General features: G+C 34.5%; 2 protein-coding genes across 5 annotated transcripts in view; one reads left to right on the top strand and one right to left on the bottom strand.

Moving 5' to 3' along the window:
* LOC143243032 (prolyl 4-hydroxylase subunit alpha-1-like) overlaps nt 1–20,244 on the top strand; it is a 273,473-nt gene that overhangs the window by 39,243 nt on the left and 213,986 nt on the right. The window lies entirely within an intron of this gene.
* Nucleotides 1–20,244, bottom strand: part of LOC143242692 (prolyl 4-hydroxylase subunit alpha-1-like) — a 160,875-nt gene that overhangs the window by 5,448 nt on the left and 135,183 nt on the right. Inside the window, exon 4 of one of the 2 annotated variants that reach the window (XR_013023148.1) lies at nt 7,542–7,758. Coding sequence is in view for 1 of the 2 variants with exons in the window: in XM_076486168.1 (XP_076342283.1) it covers nt 7,736–7,758 (23 nt within the window). In the remaining variant the exon portion in view is untranslated. Of the gene's footprint in view, nt 1–7,087; nt 7,759–20,244 lie in introns of those variants that run through there. The other variant, XM_076486168.1, reaches the window with a different exon arrangement.

Here is a 20,244-nt window from a genome sequence, read left to right as displayed (position 1 = left end):
AAAATATTATCATTATACGAACAGTTATTTCGAAATATAATTACATATTTCATTATAACTTTCGAAAGCAGGATAATTTATATTTTATCAAATTTTCTCAAAGAAAAATTAAACGTCTTATAATAAGGAAACAAACTTTTCTTAAAAAACTAATTAAATAAATGAGTAAACTCAAATGTTTCCCAAATTAATATAATTTTAAAAAATTCTCGTAATATTAAGTTTGTTTTAAATTTCGCACAAAGCTACTCGAGGGCTATCTGCGCGATCTTTGAAAGCTTCGGCTATTTCTTTATTTGTGTGTGCTATAGTATTATTATGTTCAAGTGGAGGTTATTTCTTTGTGTCTGATTCAAAATTACCCGAAATTCAAAACGGAGTTCGAAAGTACCGTCAAACTTCAGACCACCTGATTCGACTTACAGAATCAATTACTGACACTTTTAATAAAAAAATGAATGCACTGTAGCTTGCTTTCTCGATATTGAGAAAGCTTTTGACACAGTGTGGCATAATGGTTTACGACATAGGTTACAGGAAATGGCTTTACCTCAGGTAACTGTTCGCTGGCTGTCCAACTTCCTGAACAACCAAAAGTGCAAAGTAAATGTGAATATGGCCCACTCAGGGTCCTTTTCACCCGAAGCAGGAGTCCCGCAGGGAGGGGTTTGTTAGCCCTATATTATTTATCATGTATGTGAGTAATATGCAACTGTCGGGCCTAAATTTTAAAGTATTACACTTCAAATGTAAAGAGGTTTTCACAGAATCATTTGTCTCTCATCACATAGCTCAATTCATGAGGCTGGTATTCAACGAAAAACGTATTGGGTGATGACAAATATAAGACTGGAAAGTTACTTTTTATACACCTTTCTTTTCTAGCCGTAATAGAATGAAATCAAAATTGGCGGTCAAACTTCTAGCTACACTTGTAACATTGACAGTAAATAATTCTAGAGAAAATATTCATTCATCAATTAGCCTGGCTACGTTGTTTGTTCAGTTTAGGACATAAAGGTATAGCTACCAGTTTGGTCTGCAATTTTATTTCATTCCTTTAAGTCACACATTTAATTCTTCTTTTTTCGCCGCACATCACTTTCACATTTAATTTGATTAGACTTTTTATCAATACACGTTAACAAATCCCATCAAATAAGAAATGAATAAGATCACAACCATATTATTCAAAACAGAACTTTACGTATCTTTGTTTCTTCTCAAAACATGGTCAATAGCTTAGTTATAGTAACAACATGGAATATAGACTAACAGATACTTGTCATTAACCCTCTGAAATCGGCAGAGCTCTTTGAAACATCATCATCTGTGCTAAATACTTAATATAACATCTCCTGATGCTAAATTCAATCAAAGTTTTTCACGTTATATCTCATTAACTTCTTAACACATTGCCTTATAATTTGGTGTGGGAAGTAAAATTCCAATAAATATAATCACATGATAGTTTGGGTTACCAGGGTCTGAAAGACAGAAAATAGAAAAACGTTAAACTATTACTCCTGTTAACTCTCCAGTCGGATCGTCACCTTGCCGTGGTGAGAGGGCATGCGCGTGCAAGTAATACTGAGAGCGATGTCGTCGGGAGGCTTGCGTTTCTGGTAGGGTCATCCATGATGGCAAGATCGAGGGTGAGGTTCTTGACAATAAACGACCCAACCCCAAGACTCCAACCTGAACTCCTCAACGGCAGGAAGGACGGACAAGAGCTGCAGCAGTTCTACAAGTTCTAATCGTTTTGGTGTCCATGCCTTTGGACTCGACTTGTTGGGGGCGTTATAAGGTTACGGTCAATCCCACTTTTTGTTGATAAAAAGAGTCGCCCAAGAGTTGGCGGTGGGTGGTGATGACTAGCTGCCTTCCCTCTAGTCCTACACTGCTAAATTAGGGAAGGCTAGCACAAATAGCCCTCGAGTAGCTTTGTGCGAAATGCCAAATTAACCAAACAAATCCTTGACCTCGGACAAGGACACCGCCTTAAGGTAAAACGCTTGACGCTAGCGATTTCAACAGTTGGTTCACATCTGCTAATTTCCGCTGCAAGTTGCTGTTGATTATATGTGCCAGGCACGCCTTCAGTAATAATGAAAAAAGTTGAGTGTTTTGTTTTAAGTGGTGTATTTTTTGGTTGTGTAGTTTCATTTTGTAATGAATTTCCACTTTTTATTTTCGACACTACCAGAGTATACTCTTGGTTTTCATTTGTTTGTTCATCGCTTTGTTCTAGATTTTTTCTTCTTCATTAGTTTTTGCGTTATCAACATACAAAGCTTTGTTTAAGTTAATAACATCATTCGTATTATTGTTAGTGTAGGAAGGAATTATCTCCACCTCTGTATGAGAAGTTTCTTCACCTTCATCTTCAGAATTTTCACTTGAATTACTTAACTATTTTTCTTTCTGATTTTCGTTTTTCTCTTATATTATTTTTATTGTTTTCTTTATCACATTCCAGAGATGTTAATTTTGCTTTTGTAATATTACAAAGTGCCAGTAACGGGGAGTTGTTTTCTAAATTCTAAATTATTCCTAGTTTTTGGCCACCAAGCGAAGTAGACATCTTTGTTTGTTTTTCACTCGTTGTGGATGTTTCTTCGTTTTTCAAAGTCATGGTTGTATTCCAGTGGTCAGCATCGCTTTGTTCTTGGCGACCCGCACTTTCGTCGACCTAGTTGGATCCATTTGTTTTTTTCTTCTCATTCAACTGGTGCTGTTTCTAACAGTATGGGTAATTATTTTTATCCAAGAGAGTATAGTAATTTATCTTTGTTCAGATAAGTGAAGGTGGTTGTCGCAGAGAAAGGGTTATAAGTTTTTCCTACACTATTCATATAAACTCAAGAGTTTGCAGAAAACTCTCCTATATCTCAGCTCACACTCGCTAAAAGTCCCCGGCGTTTGACTCAAAAACTTAGTGCCGCGGGTTCGAATCCTGGTCGTACCAAACATACTCGCCCTTTCAGTCGTTGGAGCGTTATAATGTAACGGTCAATAATCCCACAGTCAATCCACTATTCTTTGGTAAAGAGTAACCAAAGAGTTGGCGGAGCGTGGTGATGATCAGCTGCCTTCCCTCTTGTCTTACACTGCTAAATTAGGGACGGGTAGGCGCAGATAGCCCTCGATTGGCTATGCGCGAAATTCAAAAGCAGGCAGTTGAGATGTTAACTCTGATAGTTCCAGTAAGACATAACTAAAAACACATCTTTTGCTATCAAAAGCATTATTTGATAAAACAAGACAGAAACCTAAATAACCAAGGGCACTTCAAAATCTGTTAAGCAGAATTTGAGTAAATTAATCTACGAGACAATTTTTGTGTCCTTTTTCAACCTATATTTACTTACACTACTAATACCAGCGGTAGGGAGTGGGTATATTTTATTCAATTTTATTATTATTCAGGATTCCTATCAACCTACCTTCAATTAAAATTATTCTAGGCAGGATTACACTGAATTAATCTATGATACTTTTGGTACGATCGAAAACATCAATCGATATTAGCTCTCAAATCGATCAAGAGGTGATGAAGATATGAGTTAGAAGTTCGTACTTAAAATATTAATAAAATAATAATAACTTTGAGCCGTTTTATAAGCCGCTGTGCTGCAGCTGAGAAAAAACATATCATATATATATTTTAAAATAAACTTGCCACTTTGTTTTTCATGTTGTTTTGTTAAAGGTAAACATTAAAGAATAGTATTAGAACAAATAAACTACGTTAATGTATATTTCAACTGGAGATTCGTAATACTTCTCTAAACAACTGGAATATCAAATCACGTCAATAATAACACATCCAACTCTAGCTGTCTTCAATAAATTGTATAGAATACACGTGCAGTGAGGTCTATTCGAGATGTTTATCTATATTTAGAACAGGTTTTCTGGTTCAGTTGTGACATTTTTGACTGGAAACGTATTGACCTCTTTTTTTTTTTTACTTCAGGGCTACATAGTGTATAACTTGTTGTTGTTAATCTATTCACATTCACTTGTTAAAATGCGCTGTGCAGAAATCTCTACAAATTGGCTTGTGATAATACACGTACTTAGAAGGCTCGGCATGGCCAGGTGGGTTGAAGCGTTCGACTCGTAATCTAAGGGTCGCAGATTGAATTATGGTCTCACCAAACATGCTCGCACTTTCGGCCGTGATGGCGTTATAATTTTCGGTCAACCCCATTATTCGCTGGTAAAAGAATCGCCCAAGAGTTGGCGGTGGGTGGTGATGACTGCCTGCCGTCTCTCCAGTCTTAAACTGCAAAATTAGGGACGGCTAGCGCAGATAGTCCTCATGTAGTTTTGCGCGAAATTCAAAAATAAACAAACTTGCTTTGAACCTGAACTGAGGAATATATTATTAAAATACAGCCGAAGTAAACAACCAGCACTTACATGCGGTATTGGCAAAATGCCTGAAATTCAAACGATACGCCAACAAGGAAGTGTAGTAAAAATAATACAGAAAATCATAATTGCGAAGAATTTTCACAAATATCAAGGCAAGTATTTAATAACAATGATAAACATTATTTTGTTTCATCAGATATAAAAGCAAAACACGTTTATTTCAAAAGTGTTTCAGTAAATAACCATACGTTAATTGCAAATGCTTTGTTACATCACAAGTGTTTTAGAAAATTACCTCACGTTTTTTACAAGTACGGTTTTATGTCATAAATGTTTCAATTAAATATTGTTGCTCTTTGCTTGCCCTTCAAGAAGAGAAACTATCTTAGAATTATAGCGCTTTGTGTTACAGTTTAGAAAAAGGTTCAGAGAGACTGTATCATAGATTAAATCTCTGATAGATTTTATCCCAGTATGGAAATTGAAGTCCAGTTATATTATATGCTGTTACAGTACGTATAGATACCGTACATCGCAGTTCAGAAACAGTTGAATTTTGTACCAGTAAAGAATATTCAGATACATTTTATCTCAGTACAGAAAGTTCAGAGATATTGTACGACTATATAAGAAACATGAATTAAGACACACGTTAATTAGTCTTGCAAACAAAACAAACTCTATGGTGCGTCCAATAATTATTTCTTATTTACTTAATGTTTTATGTTTCACAATTGAGACAACTGAACCAGTGGTGGACTCAGCAGATAGCTCGATGTGGCTTGCTTTGCCATCGTGAAAACTCACATACCACTGAATATAAATAAACTTACCGAACGCTATTTTCTACAGACATGTACTTGTATCGTTGGCACTTCATGTATGCTTAACAACTCATGTTCTCATTAAATAAGTTCCTTTACCCACTTTATTTTTTCAATTAACAGCTCTTGAAGAATGTATAAATAGATCTCAAATCAATTCAAGTGTTTGATATACTTTACTATCATATTACTGAGCATAGGTGTGTTCTTCTAATATATGTTTCAATTTTTTTAAGGTTACTTTCAGTAACTTTATTGATTAAAATGTCTGTAATATATTTAATTTATAATATGTATAATGTATGTTGTATTGAATAGCTAACTTAAATAGCATTCCGCAAACTATGTTTGCCGTATATAAGACTGTATATATAGAAACTTGCTTAGAGTGTGGTTGTAATAATATTATGATAAACACTTCTACTTGTTCAAAATCTTTAAAGAACTATTTGGAATATGTAACGGTTTACAATGTAATAGATCTAACACTGATGTCTCGTGTGAGGTGTAAATCGTACATATTATGTACGTCTAGTGTGGTGTAGTTCTCTTTATGATAAACATTTCTATTTGTTGAAAATTTCTGAGGAACTATACAGAAAATGCAACGGTTAAGAAATTAATAGAAGTAACACTAATGTTTCATGTGAAGTTCCAATGTATGCTGTAATGTTTATCAGTTTTTCGTTTTATTCACTTTTTCATTATGATTATTCAGCATTATTAGTTTGATATCCTGTTTAGAAACAACCTAAATTTTATGGGAAATCGTCAACATTATGTCTGATAACAAATATAAATCTTATTCTTAATTACCTATATTAGTCACTCAATTAATTATCAAATTCTGATCCCCATTGGTTGATAAGATCAGAAGCTACTGAATATAACAAACTGCTATACTTTTAACAGTTTTGATGAATCTTATTAAACTCGACAATAAAGTGTCATATTGTTTTCCTATATCACAATAAAACTGTAAAAATGCAGAAAACCTGGAAATGTTACGTAAAGTAAAGCCAGTGATCTCGTTCCTCCATACTGTTTCAAATAACTATTAAAATGGAAAAGACGAAAATAGATCAATAAAAATATTTCATGTTGCAACTGGAATTGCCAAAAATGTAGAAATATGTAAACTTAAGTATAGTCTTTCTTAAATGATCTGAAACCATGATTTAATTTGATTAATACAAGTTTCCTATCAAACATTTTCTGGAATATACCGTCATCTAGTTTTTACCTAAACAGTATATGCCTGTCGATTAATGAGATTTTAAATTAAAATTATGATAACATCACATCTAATAATGGTTTCTGACTGTAGATATAGTAAAGCATCAATTGTGAACTTTATTAGACTGACAACCGCTGCTTTCATTTGTTGAAATAAAAATAGGTTGTTAGATGTTATAGTATCCAATAAAAAAGCTGTATTATGAAATAGAGCTTTTACTCTAATTAATCTTACTTCATATCCCATAAAAGAACTTGGGGAATTGGTTAATTACCTATCAAAATTCATCTGTTAGTGTCACGTGATAATGTGACCCAATAATATCATTGCATAAGGAGTTTTGAATACTGTTCCTAAGATCTTTCGCAATATTACCTTGACCTAATAACTTAAATTCCATACAAGTTATTTTGCTTTTACAAATAGATTTTCCATAAGATACGCAGACTTCGAAATTAATATTCATTTTTTTCCATCACGTAGAAATTGTTTACAAATTGGTAACAAAACAAACTCTTTGTTCAATTTATTATTTCCTTTATCACAATGAATAATTTTTAGTATTATGTTTTTGAAGAAAAATATAAACTGATGAAAGAGAATAACATTGATAACAAATGAATATATATCTTTATTCGTCCAGAATTTTTTGGAAATACGCGTCTCTTGTTTTCAAAACTATATGTTGTCATGAAACATACCTCTAAATGTTCTAATGTTAAGTTAATAACGAACTGACGCCTACCTCTAAATGTTGTAATGTTAAGTCAGTAATGAACTGACGCCTACCTCTAAATGTTGTAATGTTAAGTTAGTAATGAACTGACATCTACCTCTAAATGTTCTAATGTTAAGTTTGTAATGAACTGACGCCTACCTCTAAATGTTCTAATGTTAAGTTAGTAATGAATTGGCATCTACCTCTAAATGTTCTAATGTTAAGTTAGTAATGAACTGACACCTACCTCTAGATGTTGTAATGTTAAGTTAGTAATGAACTGACACCTACCTCTAAATTTTGTAATGTTAAGTTAGTAATGAACTGACGCCTACCTCTAAATGTTGTAATGTTAAGTTGGTAATGAACTGACACCTACCTCTAAATGTTGTAATGTTAAGTTAGTAATGAACAGAAAGTCCACCATGTACATACACCATTGCCACAGTCCGTTAGCCCATTGCAGCCAGCACTTGTATTGCGCCCAGGTCCAGCCAGGTTTTGGAAGAAAACGCTGCTCCGTTCAGTAGAAGAATGGATATGTGGAAATTGGAAGTGTCCTTAGGTAAAGCTTCACGGTAGAAAACTTTGACATTCTGGTTACAGTTATGAAAAAAACATGATTACAAAAAATAAAACAATAACGGAATATAAATCACAAACACGTTTCGTTTTTTCTTTTTTAGAAAATCGTAACAAAACGTCAAATTGATATGATTACCTACTACTGTTTCCTTTTAAATATGGTGGTTTATAATTTCTAACAATATTTTAGTGGTTCTAACAAATGTAAAACTTGAGGCAAAATGTTAATTCTAAAAACATTTTCAGGTTCAACTTGAACTCGAAATAAAAATAACTGTGTGAATAATGTATTAATTTATACATATTGACAAGTAGTTTCTAAGTAACAACAGGTCTATACAAATTGACAAGTAAAGTTGTAATTTCTAATTAACAAAAGAAATTCATATCTCACGAAAATTTATTACACGTACCTATCCACGCAGTAATGAATGATGAGTCTACATAATATATTCATACACAAAACACAATACTCACTTAGAATCTCAGGTTTAATTCAGTTTTCAATTCACACAATAAAAATAAATAAATGTTGTGTTTCAAATTATTTTATTAAAGAGTTTATTTGTTTGAAGTGAAGACCAAAGTTCAATAAGATGTCTGTGTTCTGTTCACTACGGGTGTTGAAACCTGGTTTCTGACGTTGTGAGTCCGTAGAGGTACCGCTGTATCACCGAGTCATAAAAAAGTACAAAATGTAAAGATCTATAATTTATTTTGCAAATGTTCCTTGCAACGGGGCGTAAGCAGTGGGGGGAATTGTCTCCAGCTGCGGGGGGTAAGCAGAGAGAGATATGTCCCTAAGAACGGGTGGTAAATAGTGTTCGAAATGTACATAGCAACGGGGGTTAGGCAGTGTGCGAAATGTTCCTAGCAACGGGAGATTCAGTGGGGAAAATTTCCCGAGCAACGGGGAGTAAGTAGTGAGGGAAATTACCCAAGCAACGAGGATTATTCAGTTGGGGAAATGTCCCTAGCAACGGGGGGTAAGCAGTAGGAGAAATGTCCCTAGCAACGGGGTAAGCAATGGGGAAAATGTCCCTAGAAACGGGGATAAGCAGTGGGGGAAATGTCCCTAGGAACGGGGGGTAAGCAGTGTGGGAAATGTCCCGAGCAACTAGGATTGCTGGTAATTCCTCATACACATACTTGAAACAGTCACCATCTTTTCATCCTTCTATTCCTATTTATATGGATGGTTTGAAATCAGGTGACTGTGGGCTCTGCCATGGTTTGTTGTGGCTCAGTTGTAGCACATAGAATCCGCTCAACATTTTCTGTGTTCACTGTACGCCATTTCTCTTGTCCTGGAGTACATGCTTTTCTTAAATGATTTAAAGAAAGACCACATTTGGGGACTGTAATAAGCCATGGTGAGATCTGCTGACCAGTAAATACTGCTATGTTATCCAAAAACAAACCCAATGCTTTTGTAGCTCTATAACCATTGTAGCACTGGCATCTTTTGATTCAGTTGCATGGTGGAAATGCATATATATATGGATGTGAAGTTTTTATTCATCAGAACATCAAGCGCTCTATAGAAATGAGGAGCCCATCTTGTCCCTTGGATGTTCACAAGTTTTAATGTTCTTTTCTTCTAGAGCATCACCGACACTTTTTTAATTCCCTACTTGCTTTGGCACTCAAATGATACTGTTTGTAAAGACCTAACAGAAGGTATTTTATGTACGATAAAAGCTTTCTATTCCTTCACAGCATCCAACAGTTCCCTTTCATAAAAGTGGGCCACACACAACACCTCAACTCACCATGGCATCCCATCTCTAGTAAGAAGTGCAATTAGTCCATTTTCTGCTCCATCATTGATGGAAACACCATCAGTACCTATAGTGGTTGCCTTTCTTTTGCAGTTCTCCACACGAACTGTCTCAAATGCTTTTTCAATTGCTGTTTTTAATCCTGTGGCAGTATCACTGGGTGGGTGAAAATTTTGTAAAATTTTCTGCCTTAACAAATACAGTTTCTTCTTCAATTACTCCAGTCTCTTTAGACACATCTGAGATGAAGGAAAACACTGCAGCATTATCAAGGTCTGCTCACAGATCTTGCAAGTCCAAAATTTTGTAACAACATTTTCTGTCTTAACAAATACAGTTTCTTCTTCAATCACTCCAGTCTCTTTAGACACATCTGAGATGAAGGAAAACACTGCAGCATTATCAAGGTCTGCTCACAGATCTTGCAAGTCCAAAAATTTTGTAACAACATTTTCTGTCTTAACAAATACAGTTTCTTCTTCAATTACTTCAGTGTCTTTAGATACATCTGAGATGAAGGAAAACACTGCAGCATTATCAAGGTCTGCTCACAGATCTTACATCATGTCATTAATACATGTGATAAAATTTTTCGCTGATTTGTCATTTATGTACATGTCTCCATTTATTTTCTGTAAATCGCATAATAGCCCAAATAGAGAAAACAGCTGTTCTGTTACTACTAAGTAATAGGCGGTAGTGAAAAGTTTTTCCGGTTTCTCAAGCTCATAAGCATGTAAATTTCTTATGCATAAATCTATCTGCTGAACCTGTGGTTTATATTCAGCATTGGCAGCTTGAACACACGGAGTATTCCTTCTACTTATATCGTGGGCTTTGATCAATTGTAGGTGAAAATTACTGGTACCTTTTACCAAGACACTATCTCTTTAGCAAACGTTTTTGTGGCTTTTGCATGCCTTGCAAAACATTTCATTAGTTTCTTGATCAAACTTTAACCAAGGGAATGTTTCTTCCCATTTTGGTTAGTAACTTCGAGATCGCTTCTCTCATACTTTTCATTGCATTCCACAGAAGACATTGGGTTACCTCCTTGATTGATTGATCTTGCTGCCGAAGCAGCAGGAATGATCCCACTACAACCATTGACACTTATGGTGGTGCCTGCTTTTCCTTGACTTTTTTATCCTTGTCAATTCTGTCATCTTCACTACAGAGTTCCTTTGTACAACTATTGTCTTTACTAATATCACTTTCTCTATTCAATTCTAAACTCTCATCATCAGATTTCCTTCACTTTTTGAAATATTTCAACAAAGTCACATTCTTTGTAAAACCACACATTAACCACAGACAAGAACTGTTGTTCTGTTTTTTGGATGCACGGACTTGTTGGGCTAGGTAATTTATGTGGAGACAACCAGATATCGGAGGGAGGGTATCTGTTCACAAAATTGCTGGCCCTGAAACCCTGTCACCCAAAGGTGATGTCATCGGCACACAGAAACTACCGAACAAGGCTGTTCAATAGTTTAAACATGTACCTTCTAATCTATATGTTACAACATGTGTTGCCGGTGTGGCAGGGGAAATATGTCTAATGAAAGAAATTGCGGCTTGTTTGCCCGGCTTCCAGTTTTATTACAGGCTGTTATTGCCCATTATCGGCAAAAATCCGTTAAGGATGACCAATAAAACAATTATTTAAACGTAGAATATCACTTATCCGCTCGGGAAATAGACATAGCAAGAACTGTTGCCCGCAGGTAATATTTATATGTCCTGGGACGTCGGGAAGTTCTTAAATTTGAGCTCTGGACTGTAGTAGCCTATTTACAGTGATCGTTCTGTACTGGTACAGGTATATAACATATAATCAATTGTACACTGCACTGCATGTTGAACTACTAAATAATGGGTTAGGTCTAGGTTAGAGTACCTTAATCCAACTCAAATATCTGAATAATGAGTTGTAATCTCAACTTTGAGCTCAGTTTTGACATAGGGACTTAAAATGAGCCAACAAACCATACATCAACAAAATAGGCATATTTCTGAAACTTTATCTGCATGCATGGATGCGAAAGTAAATTCAAAACAACGGCTTTAAGTTGGGAATAGTCCACTTAATTATTTCAGGCTACAGTAGCATTTCCAGTGTTCTTACACTAAACTAGTTACAGTATTTAGGCCTAATGTTATTGTCACTCGGTTCTCAGATTACAACTCCAACGTTAGGCCCAATGCAAATACATTGCAACTGAGGCCACGAACGTTAAGCCGAGTACTCAGTACTAACCTTGTTCACTTGAACTTGTTCAACTCGTGCACTTTTCCAGACAATCCTTAATTGATTTTGTTGATTTGTCGGTGCTTTACACTAACTTTACATGAAGCCGGTGCCACAGTACTGTACTATTGCTAGTTGTATAGTGTATACATAACAAAGTTAAGAATAATGTTGTCATACATGTCTAAGTCTTACGCAATTTGACCTAAAATGTCGAATTATCGTCTTTAGACTGCTCCGACCAGTACGTTGTTTTGCCGGCTTTTCAAAACATACTGATCTGAATTTACAATCGCAAAATAGTTAAATTACACCTAAAAGTTTGTCGTCATTGTCTCTGTGCTTCTGTCTCGCACTGTTCGTTCGTTTCATAAAAATATCACCAGAGGGCTGGTTGGGGCATTATGATTTCAGGATAGGATCAAGAAAGAAGTTAGAAGAATATAGTTGTGATTTCCATTTTTGAGTCACAGGTCGGAATTCCATCACAGAAAATGCTGTCCTTTTCTGCCGTTGGCTATCGTTTATAATTCGGGACAACTAACGCAGGTATCTCAGGTATAGTTTTGTTTATAATTTAAGAAAAAAATATTTGATAAAAAATTTTACTGAATATATTATTCAAAACTTTGCCTCTGTTTGGTTTGCTGATTTGATCACAAAGATGAACACTGATAATTAGTTAAGTGAGGATATCACTAGGGGTTCAGATGGGTGTGACTGTTTTACACGCAATTATCCGTTTTCGAAACACGCGAAGGACAAACAATCTAGATGCACTTGTGAACTAAACATACTACCTCAGGGTATTCAAACACACACGGTACACGACTACTTCTTATATACCTGATGCTAATGTAATAGGCGGTTTTTATTGTTTCAGACTGAACATACACTAGACAGGAGTAGCCTGAGTTCAGTCTGTTACCACACTTACAGAGTCTAATGGGTTATTGTTGTGTTAGAAGAAGTAGGCTAATAAATAACGAAACAAACGGCATTCTTGGCCTTAATGTGACCAAATTTGATAAGTGTAACCTGTAAGAAAACTATGCTTTCCTTTGTAAATGTGAACAGGGGCTTTGAAGCAATAGAATTGATATGTGTAATAGACGTTGCCATGGTGGCTATTCGTTACACATTGTATTTTCATATTATCGTATAAACACACATTATAGATGTGATAACTGTTTTGGAATTACACGTAACAGTGGCTTACCTTTTCTTCTCAACTTCTCATATCTTGAAGAATCTACATTATCTATGTCAAGGTCTCTTCGTGTGGTTGGATAGTAACAGTAACATCGTCTTGAAGTTAACGAGTCCATTAAAGCTACGTGTGGTTAATTAGGCTTTAATTTCAAATTATGTTTTTAATTGGTTACTTCATATTTTGCGGTAATGTTGGAAATATTTATATTTTAAATAACTCGAAACAGCTTTCTCTTTTGGACCAGTTTAATAATGTGATGTTCCCTCATTACAGATGCTATTTCGAAAGCAGCATCACGTTTCGACAGTTCGAACCTTGGACATCTGTGTCATCAGACTGCAATTTTTTTAGCGTACAATTATCGTTTCTCATCCCTGAGTTCAAGATCAGTGAAAGTGATTGAATAAATGCAAACATTTTACTGTTTCGTAACACAGAAACAATCGATATCCAGAAACTTTTTGAAATATTGGATGCATCCCTCAATAATCTTTAAATCTCCCCGCGAAAGATTTAAGCACTTAACTCAGTTGGTGAGACACTCGCTTTGCTCGAAAGAACTCAAATATATATTTTAAAACTTTATTACCATGTTAAAAAATTGTTTCCCAAGTAATAGTTATTTCATGCCCTTGAGACAAGGGCTTGAGGACTAGTACCTTTTGTAAGAGGGAGAAAGAATGTAGTAACTTGATTTGTTAAGATGTGTATTAACAGCAGTAATTAATGGGTCACTAGATAACTAGAGAAGACAAACCTAATAAATAATGTGTTAATCTTATGAATGGGACAGTGACTTGTTATAAAAACATAATGTGTTGAGTCATTTTGAAAGATGTCCTAATTATGTGATTCAGAATCATACAAATTGAAAACATACTTTGTTTCTTTTACATGAAGGCCCTTGTGGACTGTACAATACTAGAAAACGGATTTCAATTCCAATGGTGAGTAGAACACAAAGAGCCCTTTGTGTAGCTTTGTGTTTAATTGCAAACAAACAAATCTTACTTGAGGACGGATATTATTTTCATGAATTAAGGTATTTCTTTCTGTTATTTTTATGCAATATTTCCATCTCGCTGTCTTCAAAGCAGGTCATCTCAGACATTGTTTAAAATGAATGACTTTGATTCTTGTTCTATGGTAAACTAATAAAAGCAAACACGAACAACAGTAATCTATTACAATATTTTTCTCTACAAATAGTTTGTTTGTTTGGGAATTTCAATATTTTTCACAAATAGAAGCTACTACTCGAGGGCTATCTGTGCTAGCCGTCCCTAATTTAGCAGTGCAAGACTAGAGGGAAGGCAGCTAGTCATCACCACCCACCGCCAACTCTTGGGCTACTCTTTTACCAACGAATAGTGGGATTGACCGTCACATTATACACTCCACGGCTGGGAGGGCGAGCATGTTTAGCGCGACGCGGGCGCGAACCCGCGACCCTCGGATTACGAGTCGCACGCCTTACGCGCTTGGCCATGCCAGGCCTGATCTACTAATAGAAAATAACAATCGAGCAACCAAACAATCAGGAAAATTACTAAATATGAAGAAAAGGAGTATTCATAATAATCAAAAGTCAGAGAAATTTCCAAACATGGAGGTGTATGGTAACAATTAAAGAGATTTTCAGAAATGGAGGGAGGAATTATTCAATAATAACTAGAGAAGCGCAGACATTTCCAAACATAGAGGTACGGGGTATTCAGTAATGACAAAACAGCCAGGCGTATTTTCAAGTATAGAAAGAAGAATTATTCAGTTATAACATAACAGACAAGGACATTTCCAAACACGGAGGAAGAGATTATTTAAGAAATAATTTCCTTGATTTACTAAAAATAAAGCAAATGTGAATTAATTCTGAAAAACATAAAGATTCATTATGAAGGAGACGATAACTCACAATAAAAAAATATGTTGTCTTGCTATGAAAGAAAAGAAGACTTTTCGGAAGACTCATTAAGAGAGACAATGCCTTATTATAAAACTCATGTTAAAGTATTGTAAGAGATGTGTTAATTGTTATCGTCCAACAGCGATATCATGCTCAAGAAGTTCTGATGAACAAAACAATTTACTGAAATTTGACAAAAATGCAAAGAAAATTTGAAAACAAGCATGTGTTTGTTTGGAATTAAGCACAAAATTATACAACGAACTATCTGTGTTTTGCCCACCACGGGTATCGGAATCACATGCTAGTGGTGTGAGTCCACAGGCATACCATTGTACCGTTGGGGGGTCGCAACAAGCAAGTAAACAAAATTATTAATTCAAAATAGGCTTCTTCTTAACACTCCTACGAAAAGTGGGGCCTAATAGGCCCCAGAGCAACTTGAAAGGTTATTAATATTAGGCTAATAAATTTGTATTTAAATGAAATTGCCATTTCATCAAAATGAAATGAATCAAATGAAATGGCAATTTCATTTAAATACAAAGTTATTAGCCTAATATTAATAACCTTTCAAGTTGCTCTGGGGCCTATTAGGCCCCACTTTTCGTAGGAGTGTTAAATTTCTGGTCCTTTGCATTGATATGATTAACTATTGTCAGATGTAAAAAAGATTACGGACTCTTGTTGATTCTGTTGTTGTTATTGTTTTAAATTAAGCATAAAGCTACACAATGAGCTATTTGTGCTCTGCCCACCACTGGTATCGAAACTCGGTTTTTAGCGTTTTTAGTCCGCATACATATAGCTGAGCCACTGATGGGGGTGTTGATACTACAATCTCCATGAATACCTTGTATTCTGCGTTTAGTTGTGGGAATGCTTTGATGCTTTGAGTCAATCTGATGTTGAAGTTACCCAAAGACATTATCCTTCTATCTGAATGGCCTTCTTACAGGTTCCATCCTCTTATAAGACTTTAAATACTAAATGTTCTCACGACCCCGTCCCCTTAGAAATGTTACGTTTCTGAGTGCAATTCCGACAAGTTTCATTTTTATGTAAAGCATTAACTACCTATGTTTCTTTTTCCCCATAATTTCAGTTACGTAAACAGAAACAAGTGTTGTTTATTTCAAACTAATGTTTAAACATTTGTTTTTATATTTGTTAGTGAATTTAGCAAAAAATACTTGAATGATATTTGCGCTCGCTGTCCCTAATTTTGAACTCATAGATTAGAGGGAAGGCTGTTAGTCAGCCACGACTACTTTTTTTTACCAACCAAGAGTGGATTTGGCCATAACATTATAATTTCCCCATGGCTGAAAGGCCAAGGTTGTTTGATGACGGGATTCAAATCTTTAGGCCGCAGATTGCGAGTCAAGTGCCCAAACCTTCACACTATTCCAGACTTTGTATAAAGGAAATAAATAATTTTCTCCACCCAGTCCATACCCATTAGTCCCTAATGGTGAAATGGAATTACGTCACGATAACAGCCATAAAGTTAGTAACTGTTTTGTTGCAAGTATAAAACAAAGACATCTATCAAGAGAGACTCTGTTTAATTTTACGTTAACACAAAAGCTCTACCGAACTTAAAAGCTCAGCAAAGCTGCGAATAAAAAGAATGTACAGATGCAACTTAGACATCTTCGAACTAACTTCTATCCTAATACGAGAAGTAACACAATACACTTGCGCAATTACTCCAGATCCATCTGTCGGTAAGTATACGGACTTACAATGCTAAAATCCGAGGTTCAATTCCTCTTAGTGGAAAGAGTGCACATAACTCATTATGTTCCTCTGCACGACAACAACTCCACTATCTTCGTGACTCACGGTAATAATAATACTTCTTTCTACTTAATTATTTTCATTTCGACTCCCACAAAGAGTCGATTGATTAATTCCACCCACGTAGATTTTGTATGTGAATACGGGTTTTGAAAGATTCAACCCATTACAAATAGTTATAAACACAATTTTAAAAATAATCAACCCACTCACCACTGGAACCATTTGTCATGCTTGACAAATCGTATTTTGATCAATCAATACACCTCTTTACAAATATATCATATATATCCACAAAGCTATAAACCGTGACTATCTTTACTCATGTAACGTTGATCGTTTCAATATATTTGGTCAATTATCCAACATAATGCAGAGGAATATTAGAGTTTAGCAGTTAAAAAACACTAAGAACATCACACCAGATGTGAAGTAACAACACGCCAGCTTACTCTGTGTTTCAGTCAAAGTAGTTTACCACATCTACTTATTCTCTCTTTCAGTTACAGCTGTTTAAAAGGTCAGTTTGCTCTGTGTCACAGTTATAGATGTTTACTACGTCAGCTTACTCTAGGTCTTCGTCATAGCTGTCTACCACGTCAACATATTCTCTGTTTCAGTTACAGCTGTTTATCACATCAATTTATATGCAAAAACGGCTCGTTTGGGTTGAGAAAATATTTTACATAGAAGAGCGAACAACGTTTCGACCTTCTTCGGTCATCGTCAGGTTCACATAGCTCTGAGTTACGAAACTGTAAAAACCCAGATTACTACTTACTTTTTTAATTATACAAAGGTCATACTTTATAATTGTTTTTTTCTTCAGATGTATTGACAAACGAATTTAAAACATAAATCAACGCTACAAACTTTATAGAAATGTTTTTAGTTTTTTTTCTGATACTAATGTACTTTCGAGGGACGATATCCTTGAATAAGCCTGATGGGGTTTATATAACTTCGTCCAAAAGTAAAATACAGAGTTATTTGTTTCCCTTCATTACACTCAGAATAATTTGCGTAAAAATGTAATTTGTTTCTTTTTATTTTACACATTATTATTATTTATATATTTGTCACACTCAAACGAGATTAGGTTAGGTACAGTTACGTTACGTTATGTGAAACTTTCTAAATAAGTTTATTTAAGGCTATTTAGGTGAAAATTTAAATTTTACTTAAATTATACGTTATGTCCAATAATTACTTCTTAATGATTTATTGTTCTATGTTTCCCAGTATAGACAACTGAATATACGGAAGACTCAGCAGAGAGACCGATGTGGCTTTGCTGTGATAAAAACACAACTGAATATAAATAAACTTTCCGAACCTTAATTTTTATTGTCACGTACTTATTTAATAACATTTTTTTTAGTTTGTATATCATGTATGATTAACAGCTCATGTTCACATTAAATAAGTTTTTCTTTCTTCATTATTGTTTCAATCAAAAGCTGTAAACAGATCTGAAATTGATGCAAGTGTTTAATATACTTTACTATCATGTTTTCGAGTAAATGATACGTGCTTCGTACGGAATGTTCTATTCTTCTTTTAAGGGCAGTTATACTATCTTTATTGATTATAATATCTGTAATATAAGTTATGTTGTATCGGATGTATCGCTAGATTTCTTATCAAATTCTGATCCTTATTGGTTCATCAGTTCAGAAGCTTATGAATATAATAATACTGTTTGACTTTTAACAGTTTGGATGACTGTTATTAAACTGGACAATAACATTGTACACTGTTTTCCTATATCGCAGGACAACTGTAACAATGCAGGAAATATAGAAGTGTTAACGTAAAGTAAAGCCAAAGAGCTCGTGTGACTCTAATTTTAGGGTCGCGCCAAACACGCTCGCCCTTTCAGAAGTGGGGACGTAATAAGACAGCTGCAGTAAAGAATACACTTAGGATGTTTATAGAGATGCATTTAAGAGCAACAAATAGAATGTTTAAATTATATAGAATTGTATACTTACCCTTAACCTTTAACTATTCGTTAGCTCTATGTGTGGAAATGAAACAAAAAGATGTCCCGAAATGTAACCCTGAACTATTTGGAAATAGAATAATTATACTTACATTATTTTATTGATACAAAATTAAAACACCGGTAACTTAGTTAACTTATGTGTAAAAGATGAACTTATCGATACTATGCCCTCAATGAAATATAAATTGGTTTCTTTATCGAGCTGAGGTATTAAATTAAAGAATAGTTGATATCTTAGATTGGTTAGAACTAGTTCAGTTCCTACGTTGTCCTCTTGTTTTAGAAGTAAAACTAAATTTACACGAAATCCGTTGAATATAAGAACACCCTACTAGCAAAAGCTATTGCCAATAAGAGAGTTACAGTTAATTCAGAATAATAAATTAGATTCAAATTTTAAACGACTATCAGACTTATAGGATGAAATCCGAAACTTGCTCTGTTCGAGAGCTGGGTAAAGTATCAAGGAATGTTAAACAAAATGTATATCATAGGAAAGCTACAGCAGAAGGAAGTAGCTCACATAAGTGGAAGTTCACTTATTCAGTAATGATAACATGATGTTTGGTAGTTATACTAGTAAGTATGGTGTTATAAAAGATTGGCTTTAATGACATATTGTAAGTTGGATGTGCTGTATAATTTCAAAAATAATATCAGAACATGGCCAGTCAACAACAGAAGGTTGTCTTACTCACAGACCACTGAGGAGTTGAATTACGTGACAATAGTCCATCTGATTTTGATGTAGTGTGATTTATGATAGCTACACGTTAGTATTATTTTCGTAACTAATTGACAAGGTCAGCTAATCGTAAGTTAAACATAGATATCAAAATTAATAGAATCAATTAATATATATATGTGTTTGATAATCCAAAAATGAAATGTTCGAGAAACGGTGTAGAAAGACAAGATTAATTTTCCACAGACGATTACAACAGAAATTGTGAAATATTACCGCAAAATAGTTAATGAATAAGAGCTAAAAGAAAACCCACATTACTATAGTGTTATTCCCGTAGAAGACAACTTGACCGGAGAAGTGTTAAATTGAAGTGCGTATAAAACAATGAAGTAATCGAGTAATTACAACGTTTGTGTGGAAAAAAGAAATTTCCTGTATGAGTTCTAAGAGAAGACCAGGGAAGAACTAACAGTGGAAGTAAGAAGAATGAAGACGTATCTTGATTGTTACAGATGGTGTGCAGTTTGATGTATTAAATGAACTTAATATTATACAAAGTATAGCTGTATTTATCACTTTTTTCTTAATTTAGAGTTTCTTTTACGATTACGTATCATATGATTAAGTGTTATATAGCTAATGAATATTATGTGATAATGTACTATCATTGAATGTGTTTACTATATCTATGAAGAACTTTATAATGAATTAATGGTATATATATATATATATATATTTACATTATTAATACTAAATTGTAAATGGCGATGGATGTAAGAGGTAAAGATGAAACATATGAGCTTTAGCGAATAAATATTTATTAGAGATTTTAAAAACAAGTAGGAGT

This window comes from Tachypleus tridentatus, unplaced genomic scaffold (assembly GCF_004210375.1).
Source record: "Tachypleus tridentatus isolate NWPU-2018 unplaced genomic scaffold, ASM421037v1 Hic_cluster_2, whole genome shotgun sequence".
Classification (NCBI taxonomy): domain Eukaryota; kingdom Metazoa; phylum Arthropoda; class Merostomata; order Xiphosura; family Limulidae; genus Tachypleus; species Tachypleus tridentatus.
This window is presented reverse-complemented; position numbering and strand designations above follow the sequence as displayed.